A 15,498-nucleotide genomic window follows, 5' to 3' on the forward strand; every position below is an offset into this window, starting at 1 on the left:
AAAACACAAAAAAAACCCCGAAAAAAACCCCACCCCAAAACCCAAAGAAACTAGTAGCAAAATGAGTTTTATCCAGCCCAGTTTTCAAGGGCTGCTCTCCTGGAGGTCCTGCCGTCTTGTAGCAAGTTAAATTAATAAATTCTGGTATTATGTGCTAGTGGTACCCCAGAGGCTGGCTGTCCTCTGACTGACAGAGCTCTGTATTGTCAGCATTTTCCATGCCCTCAGTTTTCAGGACACCTCTTGGAAGCAGGCTGCAAAACAGCTACACCATTTCACACAGCAGAGAACAGCTTCACAACCACAGGTGTCCACTTGAACTAGAGACCGAAACAATTCCAGCAGACTGCTGCACCTCAAAGGCCTTTCAGCTCGGGTCTACTTGACAAGTATTCCCCCTCTCAGACAAAGTATCTTCTAAGATGCACAACAACTTTAGTATCATCTGCCTTCCTCCAGAACTCGTGGCTCTTCTCTCACCTTTGGGAGGCAGCGAGGGAGCCAGTCCATGCAGACAGCTGCAGAGTTCAGAGTCTGAGCAGCACTAATTAAGGGGTGAGCAGCTACTTTGGAAGGAAAAGAAATCTAATGCCAGATAAATTCAAGGGCTGCAGGAGCAACAGTATTTAAATTGTTTCACAATGTTTGTTACTGTAGCAGGACTATCAACCCTCACACACTGAAGAAGGAATGAAGGGAACTACTGCACACACAACAACATCTACAACTTTCTGTTCCAGAGGATCTGGACAATCATACAATCTCACACAAGAACTCAGCAGCAATGCAGTCTGTTTCTCCCAATTCTAGCTCCTTGCAATGGTCACTTCCAGCATATCTTTTTCTCAAATCTTCCATCCTTCCACTAAGTTCCTTATCCCCCAGCTCCATCCCTCCTCCTTGAAGCACCAATTTTCTTCTTCAGTCCTATCACAACACCAAATTTCCAGGATCTACCTCTTCCCAGATACAATCCCATCCTTCTTGTAAGAATAACGTAAAATATTTCCATGCCCACATCAACTCCTTCTGCAACTAGTCCCCAGGTCTTCTCTTGCTGTTGGCCTTTCCTATGCCCCCCTCACACCACTGTCTATCCCCTTCCTGAACAGTTCACGTTCAGACCCACCTTGGAACTACATCCCCCACAAGAGGCTGGAGCACTGGAGTCCTCCCATACACCAGCCCCCAGCTTTCACTCCTCTGCAGGGACACAGCAGCTTTGCTCTGTCACTCTGCTGTGCAGGGAAGAGAACCCTCAGGCAAAAGTGGATGTGCTGCTCTCTTCCAGACCCTCCTCTTTCTCCCCAGTGGAGAACACTGACTAGCCAGACAGAGCTGGAAAGATGCAGCAAAGATGTAGAAATGGTCTGTGTTGCAGAGAAAAGGGTCAATCTATCAGAAATAATGATGCTACAGCATAAGAGCAGTCAAATACAGGAATGAATTGCCAAGACAGGGTATGGACCCTTCATCCTTGTAGAGGTTCAAAGCAACTTGACACAGCCCTGGACAACCTGGGCAAATGAGACTTGCCTTGCTCAAGCCTGAACCAGATAACTTCTGAAAGTCCTTCCAACTTCACCTGCTCTCTGATAATCATTTCAATAATGTATACATTTACAGCAGCATCACCTTACTGTTTGTGTATCATCTACCCTTCTAACATTTTTTAATTTGCTTTGCTTTTTCAAAACCAGCTGGCTTTCATCAAACTCAAATCTCTTCCTTGCCTCCACTTCAGTCACTCTCTTCTGTTTTCTCCTCAGCTTCCACCAGATTTGTCTCCATCATTCTTTCAGTATGAATCTCACCAGTTTCTTTCCCAAATCCACATCATTGCTTTTACTCCTCTGCACTTGCATCACTAAGTTTTTTTCTTTAAATCTCCTGTCTGCCAGGAGTTCTGTCAGTAAAAACCTAGGAGAGAAGATTTCTTTTACCCACTTCAAATATTGCAGCTCATTAGTTAAAAGCAGCTGAAAGCATCCATTTTTAGGAAAAGCCAGGAACCCTGGGGTGGGGCCTGCATAGCAGCTGGGCAAGATTGACACATGGATTCTGCTTCATCTCAAGAGCTGTCTTACAGAAAAGACAGCTACAGGCTCAGTCACGAAGTACTCACTGAAGTGAAAACTCGAGACTTGACTTTGTGAACTCTCGCAAATCCTCACAGATCATACGCAAGTTGCAACTGTCAATTTTGAAAGGCACATCAATGACGATATTTGGGCAGACTTTCACAAGGACAGTAACGTATCCTGCATTCCTGAAATGATTAGTCACCAAAACATGTCTATGGTATCCATGCAGAGAAAAATCTCACCATTCTTTTAGATGGTTAAAACACTTCTCACAAAAAATCAACCTGATGCAAAAAAAATTTACAGGAAATCTCTGGGCTGAAAAGAATGTCTGAGCACAGGCAGACACTCCCCTCTAACACCGCTACCTTCAGCAGCCATCCAGCAGGGCACAGAGGTGCAAATCTTATTAAAAAAAAAACAACAAAACAAACCACCACCCCTTGCAAATAATCTGAACAGAAAAAAATACTCTCAGGCACACATTGAATTCTCAACACTTGGAAAGCAAAAGCATATGGTGAGGGGAAAAGATGGTTAAAAGCAAAAGATTTTTCATTAAGAATTCATTAAGTTGTCTATGTAGAGAGCACCTCTTGTACTTTTCCCTCCACTAACACTTAAGCAAATAGAATCTTCTGGGTGCTATCACTTGTTTCAGGGAAAAAATGCAATGTTAGAAGAAAGGTTTTTATGCAAACTCAATCTCGCAACTGGAAACAGGAATCTCCACTAAAAACTAGGAATCAAGCAACTGAAAAACACCAGGTGGGATTAAGGCGACTGAAAAGCAAGGGAAGAGATGGTAGAGGGCATGGCATGGCTGCTCTGGAGCAGAAAGGGGGTTTGGGGCACTTGGGAACTCCAGCAGCAATTTGTCCTTTAAAGAATAACTGTACCACTGTATTGATGGAGAAAAAAAAAAAATCCTGCACTGACAGTAGCAGAAACTCCTTAGAGAGACAAAAATTATTCTTAGAAGATGATTAATAGGAAATGGAATAAAGTTTGTAATAGCAGTCATAGAAGAAAACTTACTGTTATAAAATACAAACTTAGAATGTGCAGAAAAAACTGGGAAAGAATGACAGGAAAAAGAGCTACTTCAGATGTTCAGCAACCTTGTAATTGTTCACTCCCCTCATGCAGACAGCACTGAGAAGTTTGAAATAATATACATTTATTTCTTTTGAAAGAAAACATCACTTTTATTTTTAATACACTTCTAAATAATGTACAAAACCACTGTAATTTTATAAAACTTATTAAAACAGCAAATAAAAAACAATCAAGAAGCGTAAGATGGCAAATAATACATAGCCTCACAATAGTGAAACTTGCATTTTGGAATTTTAGAAAACTGTAATCTCATGTTTGACAAAGCTGGATCCCAAAATCAATTCAAGTACATCCCCAGTGTAACATAATTAGAGTTTCATCTGAATTAATACTGCTTACCTTAGGGTCCTTAACAACTGATATGATTGCAATTATCAGTAATTTCACAAAACTAGTCTGAATGACAAATGTGTGAAAACTCAAAATTAATACCTACAATTAACAATCTGATTAAATACACTTCAATTGATAATTCATATGTGTCATACCTTCTGAGTCTCAGTGCAAAAAGAAGTCTGACAGACTGGAAAACTGAGTATTCCACACAAAGTCTTTTCAGACAACCCAAGAGGACTTTTAGCATTTCTTCCCTCACTAATTACATAAAGTCATTTGTCATCTTTAAGCTCAGAAATAGACACAGGAGAACTAAGACTCTTTTTACAATGTTACTTCTGCTCCCCTACGTAGCTGCATGATAATCTTTTCCAGTATTAAGCAGAAATCTGTAACAGGGTCAGAAATTAAATCTAGATCCTGTGGGTGCTTTGATCAAACACTTCAGCAGACGTGGATTTCCTTCTTCACCAACAGCCCTTACCTTTTCCAGGACTTTACTGAACTGAAAAATCTGGGTTTGTGCTGTTGTCAGAGTGACTTTCAGTGAACAATTGTTACAACTACTTAATGTTGAGCACTTCTAAATTGCTACGTGCTTTCTCACAAAATCTCAATTTCTTTTTAATGTGTTTTCTCTAGTCTCTTTTAACAGGCAAAACATAATTAAACAGCAACTTATACCACATTAATCATTCACAGTATAAAATGGAAACAAGGCTGAAATACAGAACAAAAACTTCTTCCATAGACTCTGGTAATATCAGTTGGAGTCAGATAATTAAATAGCAAATCACACAATCACTTTCTAATTTCCTATGTGATAAGGAAGTGCTCTGAATGATAAACCACATGCCCCAAGTCTTGTCTTGGAGAAAAACCTGACAAAGCATGAGAGAGCACTGTCAACTGCACAAGCATGACATACACACTGTGAAGCAAACTCAAGGCTTCTTTTTATTCTTTTTGCAGCATTTCAACCTTTCTGTTCCACAAGAGATACATCCTAATAATAATCCAGTTCAAGACTAATTCACCTCCAGTGTTTGGTATTTCTTCAGAAATGAAAAATAAATGCAAGACCAAATTTATCACTGCCTTAACCACGTATCAGTCTGACTTCACTGTGAGCAGTGGGAACAGCATTTAGCCTGAAAAAATTCATGTTCCAGCAGTCTTTTTCCCCCAAAAGGCATTTCTACAGAGCTCACACTGCAAATCCCATCTACAAATTGTGAGTATTAGAAATATTGCCCGATATAAATGTTTGCATTTTACAGATAATTACAAAAATAGGATTAACCAGCACAAATAAATATTTACAAATCCTTACTCTAACTAATGAGATTATGTGTATGTACATATTTTCACACGGTGGGAATGCAAAGGTTTCTATTCTTTTCAAAGATATGGCATTTAAACACAGGAAGATTCAGAAAGCCACCCACCAACAAGTCCTACACACATAGAGAAGTCTCAGGCTGATTCCAAATATGACTTCTAACTTCACACATTTGTTGAGGATATTAGAGAAGAAGTTTCTGGTTAATGAAAGGAGGCCAGAGTAGTTCCATCAGCATATGAGCTGTCAGCAGTGCTGACGGGGGCTAAACTCCTGCTGCAGCTCTGGGACAAGAATGTCACAGCAAACATCCAGTTCCATGACCACATCTGCCCCGGGTGCACTAGGGTAGCAGGCTGCCTAAGCCAGATGTTTCAAACAGATTTGGGAGTCTTCTGACAGAGCCAGTTCCAAATTTTCTGCATGGAAGCTGACAAGCAATTGAGATCCATGTGTTTGCAGAGGTACACACACCAGGATTCCAATATTTTTATATTAATTAAATACAAAAAAGTATATTAATGCAGCTGGTCAATGAGCAACACGCTAATGACTCAGCTATTATTATTATTATTAGCAGCAGCAGCAGTACCCAGCAGCAGCAGCAGTTTGGCTTGAGGAAGGGCCACCCATATAGTCTGTCCCAAACACCAAATTCAAGCATGCCTGAAACACCCCTGTATCATTAGGAATGCCTTGCAGACCTACTGCATATGAACTGTGGAACTCGCCTAGCAAAACAGCCCATCAAGTTTCTCTCAAGGCAGGTGGTATTTCTTGTTCACAGCCAGGATACATTTCTTCTCTCCTGGCCAAACTTGTATTAGCAGTGCTCAGGCACACCTTCCCTTCTAAAGGGCCTCAAACCCATCTATTTACTGCAGACTGACTGGTAATCAGTTACTTGTGTTTTAATAGTCAAAAAAAATTTGGGTAACTAATCATAATGTGCACACTTAGGGGAAAAAAGCTGAATGGCAGGTCAGGGGATTTTGTGAAAATACTTAGAACATGCTTAATAAAGATGAAAAAACCCAAACTTTAAAGTAATTTTACAGCACATGTTAGTGAGATAAAGCATATGATTCCAAATGGATTTTCATTCTGGAAGTATGAAGGGAAACAGATTTAAAACACTTAATAGATGAATCAGTCTGATTTAAAATTACTGGTTTTTGTTTGGTCTGTTTTTACATCAAGTGTATATATAGCTAAAATACATATGCAGAAGGCATCCAGCCAATCCATGTCACAGCTGTATCTAAGTCATTCCTAGAAATGAGCAGCAATGACTATTCACACTAAAAAAAATATATACAGTTAACTTCTGAAGCACTTCATGGGGCTACTTATCCCTTAAATCATAAAACCTCCAGTTTATGATTTAATATCTGATTTTCTATCAGTGTTTTAAGTAAAACTGGGAACATCTGGTGATTAGATGAATCCTTTAGGGCTAAAAATCCGAAAGAAATGGAGACCTATATCTGCTGTTGTTTTACTTTTATGCCAAACAGACTTCTAACTTTTTAACTGTCAAGCAATCACAAAAGTCTCTTATTTACACGACCAAAACAAATGAATCCTGGCCATGGCCCTTCAAATCCTGCAAATCCACTGAGACTGCCAACAAAAAGAGGAATTTTGAGTGGGTTGTTTTGTGTGGCTGTGAGTTAATTAGCAATCTGATAAGTGTATTACAGATGTATCACCATCAGCCCTGACAGTTAATGGCAGTGCTTTAGCACAGGCTTGTATTTCAGGAACTAAAGGGGCAGCCTGAATTGTCAAAGCCAGATTATAAACAGAACTTGAAACACATCCTACAAAACTCTGTGCATCACCATGTTAGCTATATACTTAAAATATAAGCAAACCAACTACCTTGCAAATACAGACCCTTCTTCCAATTCTAAAAAAATTGGTCATCAGAAATGAAGTCCAAGAGTATTAAGCAGGTAAAACAATTTTCTACTCAAATGTATACAGAGGGAAACATTCTGCAGACAGTAAAATACAGATGGAGGTGGTGTTACGTAGTTTTAAGTGTAACTCTGATATCAACCTTGAAAATTGCAAAACCCGCTGGAACTGTAAATTGCCTTCAAAACTGAAAATTTCATTTATTTAACAAGTGTTATCTTGGTGGAGCAAAGTACAATCCCACTACACAATTAAAAAACAGCCACGTAGCCCAGCACAATTTAGCAGACTAAGGCTCTGGAAGAATTTACTAATTTAGTCCAATTTGGTTTTGAGTAACTGCTCAAACTGCTGATCCCTGGTGTACAGAGGGAGAGAAGCAAAATCATATTCCCTTAAGTAAATACAACCAATGGCAGATGAAGTTACACTTAGGTACAGGCAAAACTCCATAAATCCCACTGTGCTGAGATGGGTGATAAGGCTTCCTTCCCCTCCTCCCTAAAAATGGTGCCCATGGAGAGACACCTCACTGAGACCCCTCACTCCATGCTCAGAACAAGAGCTATGCAGACCTTAAGTTACAGCAATTTGCACTTTAGAGCTGAACTCCTGGTTTCAAGAAGAGGATCTATTGGTTTGGATCACAGTATACCTTAGGGATCCATAAGCTAAGCAGAAACCTTCCTCCCATCTTTTGGGATCTTTTGTGACACAAGCCACAGGAACAGACTACCCAGCCCATGCTGTCTTTACCAGGTGCACTGATTTCCTTGCACAGAGGAGATGAAAAACCAAGCTGCCCCAAATTAATGCTGAGCAAAAAAAAAAGTCAGTGAGAGGCAAGGAAAGGCTGTTCTCGGGGTGCTGTGGTGTGTACACACATGTCAGAGGCTGCAGGAGTTACAGAAGGTATCACGGGAAGCACAGAAAGGAAAGAAGGTATCACGACAAGCAGACAGAAGAGTAACTAAAAGAGCACAAGATGCGTCCCACCCTCCTCATGAATATTTGCATTCTGGCCATTGTAAGGCCTGAAACTCGACGAATTGCCCTGATTATCTGTGTAAAAACCCATCCAAATTCAGCCAAGCCCTTAGGAAAACAATTTGCTTCACAGGCGCCTGCTAACGACCCCCCAAAAATGTAATAGTGCTTCTCAAAGACTCCACCTATGCTGAGCAAGTGTTAACACAAAACTCTTAAGGTGAAGACTCACATGCAATAGCAAGGCAAGAGCAACATGCCGTAGGGTGAATTAAGCCATCCTGAATAAACTAAATCCAGGAATCCTCATCCTTATCCCTGTGCCCATCCCAGAGCTGCAGGTGAGCAGCCAGAGGCAGCAGCCAGCACTTGGACCTGGCCGCTGCTCAAACTCCTGACAATTCCCTTCTCCTGGACAGTACGGGACAGCAAAATGTTCCCTGAGCTGAAGCAGAACACAACTGGAGGTATTCTAAAAGAAAAAAACTTATTTTACATCCTAATTTGTGCACCCGTTACCAGGGACCATTCATCACTTAACACTGTGCCTTCCTTCCTCTGAGAAAAACATCAAAAGCTACAAAAGAACGAAGACAGAGTAAAGTCAGTGTGACTTTCTACCTAAAGTACATTTTACACTATTTTAAGTATTTGCTTTGTATTACCCTTTAACATACAGCAAAATTACTCTTCCTCGGATAGGGTAGTAGAAATTAAATATCAATTACAACGAGAACACTTCAAGTAAATTATTAAATCAATGTGAAATACACTTCTCAAAACTCGTTCAAAATGTTTATTTTTACATCTCATTTAAACTGCAATCCATTACCAAAGCAATCATCTATTATTTGACCACATATTCCTGAGGTTCCTTTTCTGCAGTGTAACAGACAAATCGCTTTTGACACAAACACAGCTTGAAGCTCAAGGCATTAATGCAGAAATACAAAGAAATAAGCTATGAAAACACAGCTGTATCGTACCCTGCCATTCTAAAGCTGTATTGCAAAAGCACAAAGCTAACAATCTACTATGGGTATATTAAAAAACTGCTAGTTAAAGACTTCATTTTTCAGGTACCATTACTTAGATGCTACAATAGAAATATCTGGTATATAGTCTGCAAAGATAGCTGATAGACATTTGATAAGAGAATCTCAATAAAACAAGAGGAAATGTTTGCTTTGAAAGACTATAAGGTTGCAGCTCCTATGTCACTGGACTAGAAATAACATTCCTTACAAATACTGGTATCGCTCTACATATGATGGCAAAAACAATTCTCTGATAGCTCAAAATGAAACCTTAAAATTTTAAAAGTTCAGTAGAGCTGTTCAACCGCAGCCATGCATTGACAAAAAAATCTAAACTTGCACGGAAGTCACATCATTTTTTGTGGATGAAAAAGCACCACAAATAAGCCTTTATCAGAGAACAAAACAAAAATCTTTGCATTATTGCAGGCCATTTTTCTAGAGGAGCAGCTTCTCGTTATCCCGTTCTATTAGAAGTTCTACCGGCAAAAAAAAAGAAGGGAACGACAATAGTAAAAAAACCCCAAAGACAAACAAAAAAAAAAGAGAAAAAGACAAAAAAATAAAAAAAAAAAAAAGACAAAAAGAGGTTAAAATGCTTTTGCATTTTGGCGAGGTGAGCGAGATGCAGTAAAAGAGCTGGATTTCAGAAGGCCGGGAGGTGCCAGGCCCTTCTCCGTGCCGTGAGAGCGCGGCCAGGCCGCGCCGCAGCCCCGCGGCTCGGGCAGGAGCAGCGGATTTTCCTCCGGAGCCTGCGCGGGCCCGGCCAGCCCCGGCCAACGCCGCTCTAATGCCGCTCTGCGGCCGACGGCGTGGAAATAGCACGTTTGGAAAAAATAATAAGAACAAACGCCCATATATTTTAAAAAACAGGAAAAAAGAAACAACAAAAATTTAAAAAAACCAAACCCAAAACACCCAGCTACGGGGAAAATGTAAAAATATGTAAGCCCCCCCGATTTAGGCACGGCGGGCACGGGGCCCGGAGCGCCCCGGCCCGTGCCCCCCTCGCCCCCGCCCGTGACGCAGCGCCGAGCGGGCCCGGGGGGGCGGCCCGGGGGACCCCCGCGGGCCCGGCGGGCGGGGAGGGGCCGGGCGGGCCCCGCGGAGCGGAGCGGCTTTATCACCGCGGCTCTGCCGCTCGGGTCGGTGCCGCCCGCGCCCCGCTGCCCCTGCCCGCCTCCCCGAGCACCGCCGGCGGGCGCGGCGGGCGCGGCGCGGCGGCCCCGTCCGGAGATGGCGGAGGGAGCATAAGGCACACTGGGTAAAAGCACATTTATATACGAACCTCGCCGAGAAATTTTCCAACAATTCCTCCGTCCGACCACCATGCACCAGGACAGGAAACGGCCGCTCGGCACCGCCCGCCCGCCCGGCACCGCCCCGCGCCCCGCGGGCGGGGCCCGGCAGCTCCGGCTCCGCCGCTCCCATTGGCCGAGTCGCGCGCGCCGCCGCCGCCGCCGCCCGCCATTGGCCGCCTGCGGGCCGCGCGGCGGTGCCCATTGGCCGCGCGCCCGCGGCCCCGCCCCGCAGCTTCATGGCGTCGCGGCTGTGCCGGGCGCGGGGCCGCCGCCATTTTGTGCAGCGGCAATGAGGCGCCCGCGCGCCAGCGGGGAGCGGCGCCATTTCCTGCCCTCCCCCGGCGGGCGCCGCGCGGGCCGGCAGCGCCTGAGGGGACGGGAACGGGCAGGGCACGGGCGGCGGCCGCGGCGCCCCCCGGGGAGCGGATCCGGCTCGCCCGGGGCCGTCCGCTCCTCCTTGGGCCGTGAGCGGGGCCCCGCGGGGCCGTACGGCCGGGCCGGGCACGGTGAGCGCTCTGCCCTTCTCTTCCCGGCCTCCTGCCGCATTACCTCCGGCTACCATTCCAGCCCGGCTCTGGGGGAGAAGGACGCTGTGCTTAAAGCTCTGCTTGGGACTGTTTATCCCTACGTGATTTGTAGGTATGGAAACGTGTAATAAATAGTCCAACAGTTCCCAGCCTAAGGCAAACAAGCGTGTTACGGTTAATGCCGTAGGTGATTTTTCAGAATACCCTCTTGCACAGTTGATGTGAATTATCCCCACTGATGTGACAGTAAGGCCTGCTCTGATGGACTTACTGCATCTTCCTGTACACGAGATGTGAAAATATTTACGTTTTGTTCCAGAGTAATAGTTCGAAATTCTTGCAGTCCAAAATTACTGCAGTTATACAAAAAGCCAAAAAAATATATACGTAATTCCCCAACAGGACTATTAACCAGCAGTTTTTCTTTCCTAATTTACTGTTTCCTAATTGTATATTTTAAGCCGAATACGTGCTGCAGCCATCAGTTTGGTTCGAGATACAGCAGCAGTGAAATACCCAAGATAAAATTCTTTCTGATTTGCCAATGCCCCTTGTTTTAACAGATTATTTATTAACATCCCTGTAAAACAAACACTGCAATCTCTGTTTCTCATTTTGTGCTTCATGTTTCCAGCATCAACAGCTGTAAAAAGCAGAAATACACAAACCAGTGACATGCCATTTAAGATTAAGCCACATACTGATTGAAAAGTAACGGATAATCAGCAACAGACAAAGCTTTTCCAAGTGGCCCATTCCGGGTATGTAGAAGGTTCCACAGAGAAAATAATCAACCCGTAGAACTTACCAGGTATCCATTACTAGGCATAATTAAATCACCTGCATGTTTAGTGGCAGGCAGTCAGTAATTACTCCACTGCAGACCTGATAAATCTTGCAGCAACAGTCCTAGGCTAATATACATATATTCATATATATGATATACGTTATCATACATATGAATAATTCCTTGAAGACAGTGATTAAGAAAAAAAAAATATTAAACTAACCCAGTATGTCAGCATTTTAAAAAACTGCCTATTTTTTATATTTAACACAGTTGAAGAGAACTCTGGTTGTGCCTAACATTTGTCTGGAGAAATATTTTGGAGAGGGAAATACAAACCTGAGCGCTGTGCAACTTGAGCAGGACTCTACTGTAAAGATACAGCTATATTCAAAACACCACACTGAAATAAGTGAAGATAAGGATTTGCTTTAGATGTTTATTAATCCAAGGAGATCTTCCATAATAGAAAAACCAGAGGCTTTAGATTTCCCAGATCTTCCTTTAGACTTGCACTATCCTTGACAATGGAATGGATAAGTGCAAGTTCTAGGAGGAAGATCAGTTTTTAATTTGACAAGTGTATCACTGAAATTGATATATTGCATCACAAAATGCGCTATCACCACCAACAACAATGCAAAATTGTTTTGCAATTTATAAATACATTTCTTGGAGCAAAGGAAAGCAAAGTTCTAGATCCATTCTTAAAAAAGATGCTCCTTGCTAACCAGTCTAGTGACACATAAAAGCACCCTTGTAGTAAGACTGTATTCCTCACACCAAGATAAAATTTTTCCCTTGACTTGTGACTTGAAAAATATAATTGTTCCAGAACTGACAATGGCACTAAACTTGGTGATTTCCCCCTATTTCTTTTATCATCTGCTTTATAGATGAAGCCTTCTCACTGCTGCTGTCACATCCTCTGCCACGAGGCCCAAAATGGCTCATCTGTCCTCAGAGGTTTTCATACATCTTTAGGATGTATATGAAAGTAAGCAGATACCAAACAAGCAGATGTTCAGAAATGATTTGTCAAACTGGGTGTTCCCAGGGAACACAGGAGAAGGCATGCTGGAAGTACATCTGTCAGCTTTCTCTACAAAAATAAAATGCTGTCTAGAGGTTGCCCGGGGGCCAGAGCACACCTGGAGGTGCCCGTGAGTTACAGTCACAAAGCCCCAAAGAAGTTCTGCTCTGTGCACCACCTAAAGATGCACAGGAACTACCCTGGCTCTCACACCACCACGAGGATGGATATTCCCATCCAAGACTTAGTTAGGCTTTTTCACCTCAGGTGCTTTGCTTTTCAAGTGTCCCTTCAGTACTGGGGTCGGGCTCTGTGTCCCACCTTGGCCCCCCGGGGCAGGGAAGCGCTTGCCGGAGTGGAGAGGCTGGAAAACCCCTCCCGCTGCCTGGGAAGCACCAGCACCAGTGGAAGGCAGAGGGTGGCACTGGGAAGCTCAGCAAGGAAACCCCAAAGCACCACCAAATCCTGCTACTCTGCTGATGCAAAAAAACCACACCACACAGACCAATTTTCTGAAGACTGCATTTTGAGTATCATAATATATATATATATGTGCATTTCATTTTTACAGATAAAAACTCAGTTTATTTTTAACCTGTATTTAAATTTTGGAGGCTTACATTAAATTAAGGTAGCTTGTTTAATATCAATTGTAACAGCAGGTGACATTTTTATATAAAAACAGCCTAAAGAAAAAAAAAACAAACCAACCCAAACATTTGATTTAAAAGACCTGACACCAATGATCTCAAGGCAAGATCAAACGCCAATGGATTTTGCTTTTAGAAAAGAAAAAGGGGGCATTTAAGCCAACCCATTCACAGCCTCTCCCTGCTGGCTTCTTCATACAGTGGTTTTGATAGTGGTCCCAGAGGGAACTGTATTTTGCCTCTCTAGCTAAAATACTAGTTACTATAGCAACTTTGAAGGAAGAAAATTGTGGCTTCAAAACCAAAAGATTGGCAAAACTTCAAATACACTGTCTGGATCAGGCAGACAACAGCACACACGAATGGTGCAAGTGCAAAAAGAGGGGGAATGAAATGCAGGAGTAGCGCACCTGCACTACCATGAGCTGGAAAAAGAATATTTTGCACACCTGGGGTTAAAAACTTCATTTATATGCCATAGCCTAGATCAGCCAATGACACTCTTGTTTTTAATAGATTGCATATGTAGATGTTTCACCCATACACTTGAATTGACCTTTAGAACTTCACATCTCATTTACCTTTTTTAGAGGGTAACTTTTCTTTGTGCTTACAGTACACATTTGTTCAATTTTCTAGCTTGTACAGTGAGATCTTTAAAAAAAACAAAGGACACGGAGGGTGTTGCTATTTTTTCTTTAGCAGCAATGAAATATCACTAACCCCTTTTTACATATCCGAATTCAAGTCACAACCAGAGGTGACTGCACCACAAAGTCACCAGGTACAAAACTGCTAGTTCATTTTAAATTAATAACTTGAAATTATTTTCCCCAGTACATCCCTTATTTTTTATTTTTATAAACAGCAAACATTTTGCTATTTTTGTACATAGGCTAGCAGGCTTGTTTCAATATGAAAGTGCTAATTCATTTACAGATTTATCAGTTATGTAGTGCTACATTAAGTGTCCAATATTCTACATATGAACAATCTTGATAAATGGAAATGATGAAGATTAAGTAAGGCTATCTGATTACCTTATCTTATTTACATTAAAAGAATAGACACCCAGTAGTAGGGATAAAAGGGAAAGAAACTGGGCAAATACTCATACTGCCACAGGTGTAAAAATTAAGTCTGCCTTCTAGCTTGTACTGTAAATGAGACATTTTAAATAGTCCTGCAGCCCATGTCTAGTTTTTTTTCCTCAGAAAAAGAAAAGCTGCCTTCATGACATCCCCTCTTGATTTCCGATCTCCAAAGTGTGTCATTTGAAGCTTTAAATTCAGATTCTTCCTATCTTCAAAAAACCCTCTGGTTTGCTTTCCAGTATCAGGTTGAATAATCAGGTCCCACTTCTGGGGCTTTCGTCCAATCTATTTATAAATTAGTTTAGAGTGAGTTGTAGATAACATGAACCAGTTCTGGAACCACTATTGGGAGGAACACAAGCTCTTCACTACAATCACACAGTAGCAGGAAAAGTGATAATTCAATTCATTCCTGGGGCAGGGCCTCCAAAATTAAATGAAGTTGGCACAACTGGAGCATTGAATTTGTATCCTCCATGCTTTTCAATCATTTTGGATTCTAAAACAAAACAGAAAACAGAAGGAAGAAGTTTTAGCGTGTGTAGAGGGCAAGACAGACCAAGATTCTGTGACTGATCACTTTGAGTCTCTCAGAAATACAGGTTCAACCTGGGGTTACCCAACAAAGGAATCAGCACCCACAAGTGAAAATGTGCCAGGCCCCAAAGAACAGATGGACTATTTACTTTGACTTCTCAATATTGTTATCACCATGCTTACATGAATTTATACTTTAGAAAGCCCACACTTTAGCTGTTGGAAATTACTGTAGTTTAGAAACAGGACCTGAATGAATGCTGCACTTATAAACTTGGCAAAAGGCAGACAATTCTTTCTGGTTAACATCAACAGACTTCACAGTCAAATCAGGAACAAGAGCAGATGTGCAAAAAAGCAGCATACAGGTATTGGCTAAATTTTTGGTGTTCCTATCTCAATTCAACAATATAAGCAGAAACCACCACTGAAACACCAGAAAAAGCCTTTTTACACATGCTCTACCCATCAGGTAATTCAGACTTTAGGTTACTAGGTCACAAAACATAATTCTAAGAGAAAACTACCAAGCTGATCACTTTTCATTTTTAACCAAACCTTAAGATCTTTAGACATCTGAGGTTGACATATCCATCACTGTAACTACCAGTGATAGTTAAGATGTCTGGTTTACCAGACATCTTCAAACACCGCTGTAGGACAGGTTTTACTGTAAAACAGGTTTTTACAAGCTCTAACACAGGGACAACTGAAAATCAGGTTGGTAATTTAGGTTGTACC

General features: G+C 42.1%; 2 protein-coding genes across 5 annotated transcripts in view; both read right to left on the reverse strand.

Moving 5' to 3' along the window:
• Positions 1–10,219, reverse strand: part of ZNF143 (zinc finger protein 143) — a 38,406-nt gene extending 28,187 nt beyond the window's left edge. For 3 of the 4 annotated variants that reach the window (XM_015630261.2, XM_019006915.2, XM_015630260.2), the window contains exon 1: positions 10,117–10,219. The gene's annotated coding sequence lies outside the window, so the exon portion shown is untranslated. The remainder of the gene's footprint in view (positions 1–10,116) is intronic. The other variant, XM_033515029.1, reaches the window with a different exon arrangement.
• Positions 10,220–11,862: 1,643 nt separating this feature from the next.
• IPO7 (importin 7) overlaps positions 11,863–15,498 on the reverse strand; it is a 34,502-nt gene continuing 30,866 nt past the window's right edge. Inside the window, exon 25 of the mRNA XM_015630262.2 lies at positions 11,863–14,719. Coding sequence (XP_015485748.1) covers positions 14,622–14,719 — 98 coding nt within the window. The 3' untranslated portion in view covers positions 11,863–14,621. The remainder of the gene's footprint in view (positions 14,720–15,498) is intronic.

This window comes from Parus major, chromosome 5 (genome assembly GCF_001522545.3).
Source record: "Parus major isolate Abel chromosome 5, Parus_major1.1, whole genome shotgun sequence".
In the NCBI taxonomy this organism is placed as follows: domain Eukaryota; kingdom Metazoa; phylum Chordata; class Aves; order Passeriformes; family Paridae; genus Parus; species Parus major.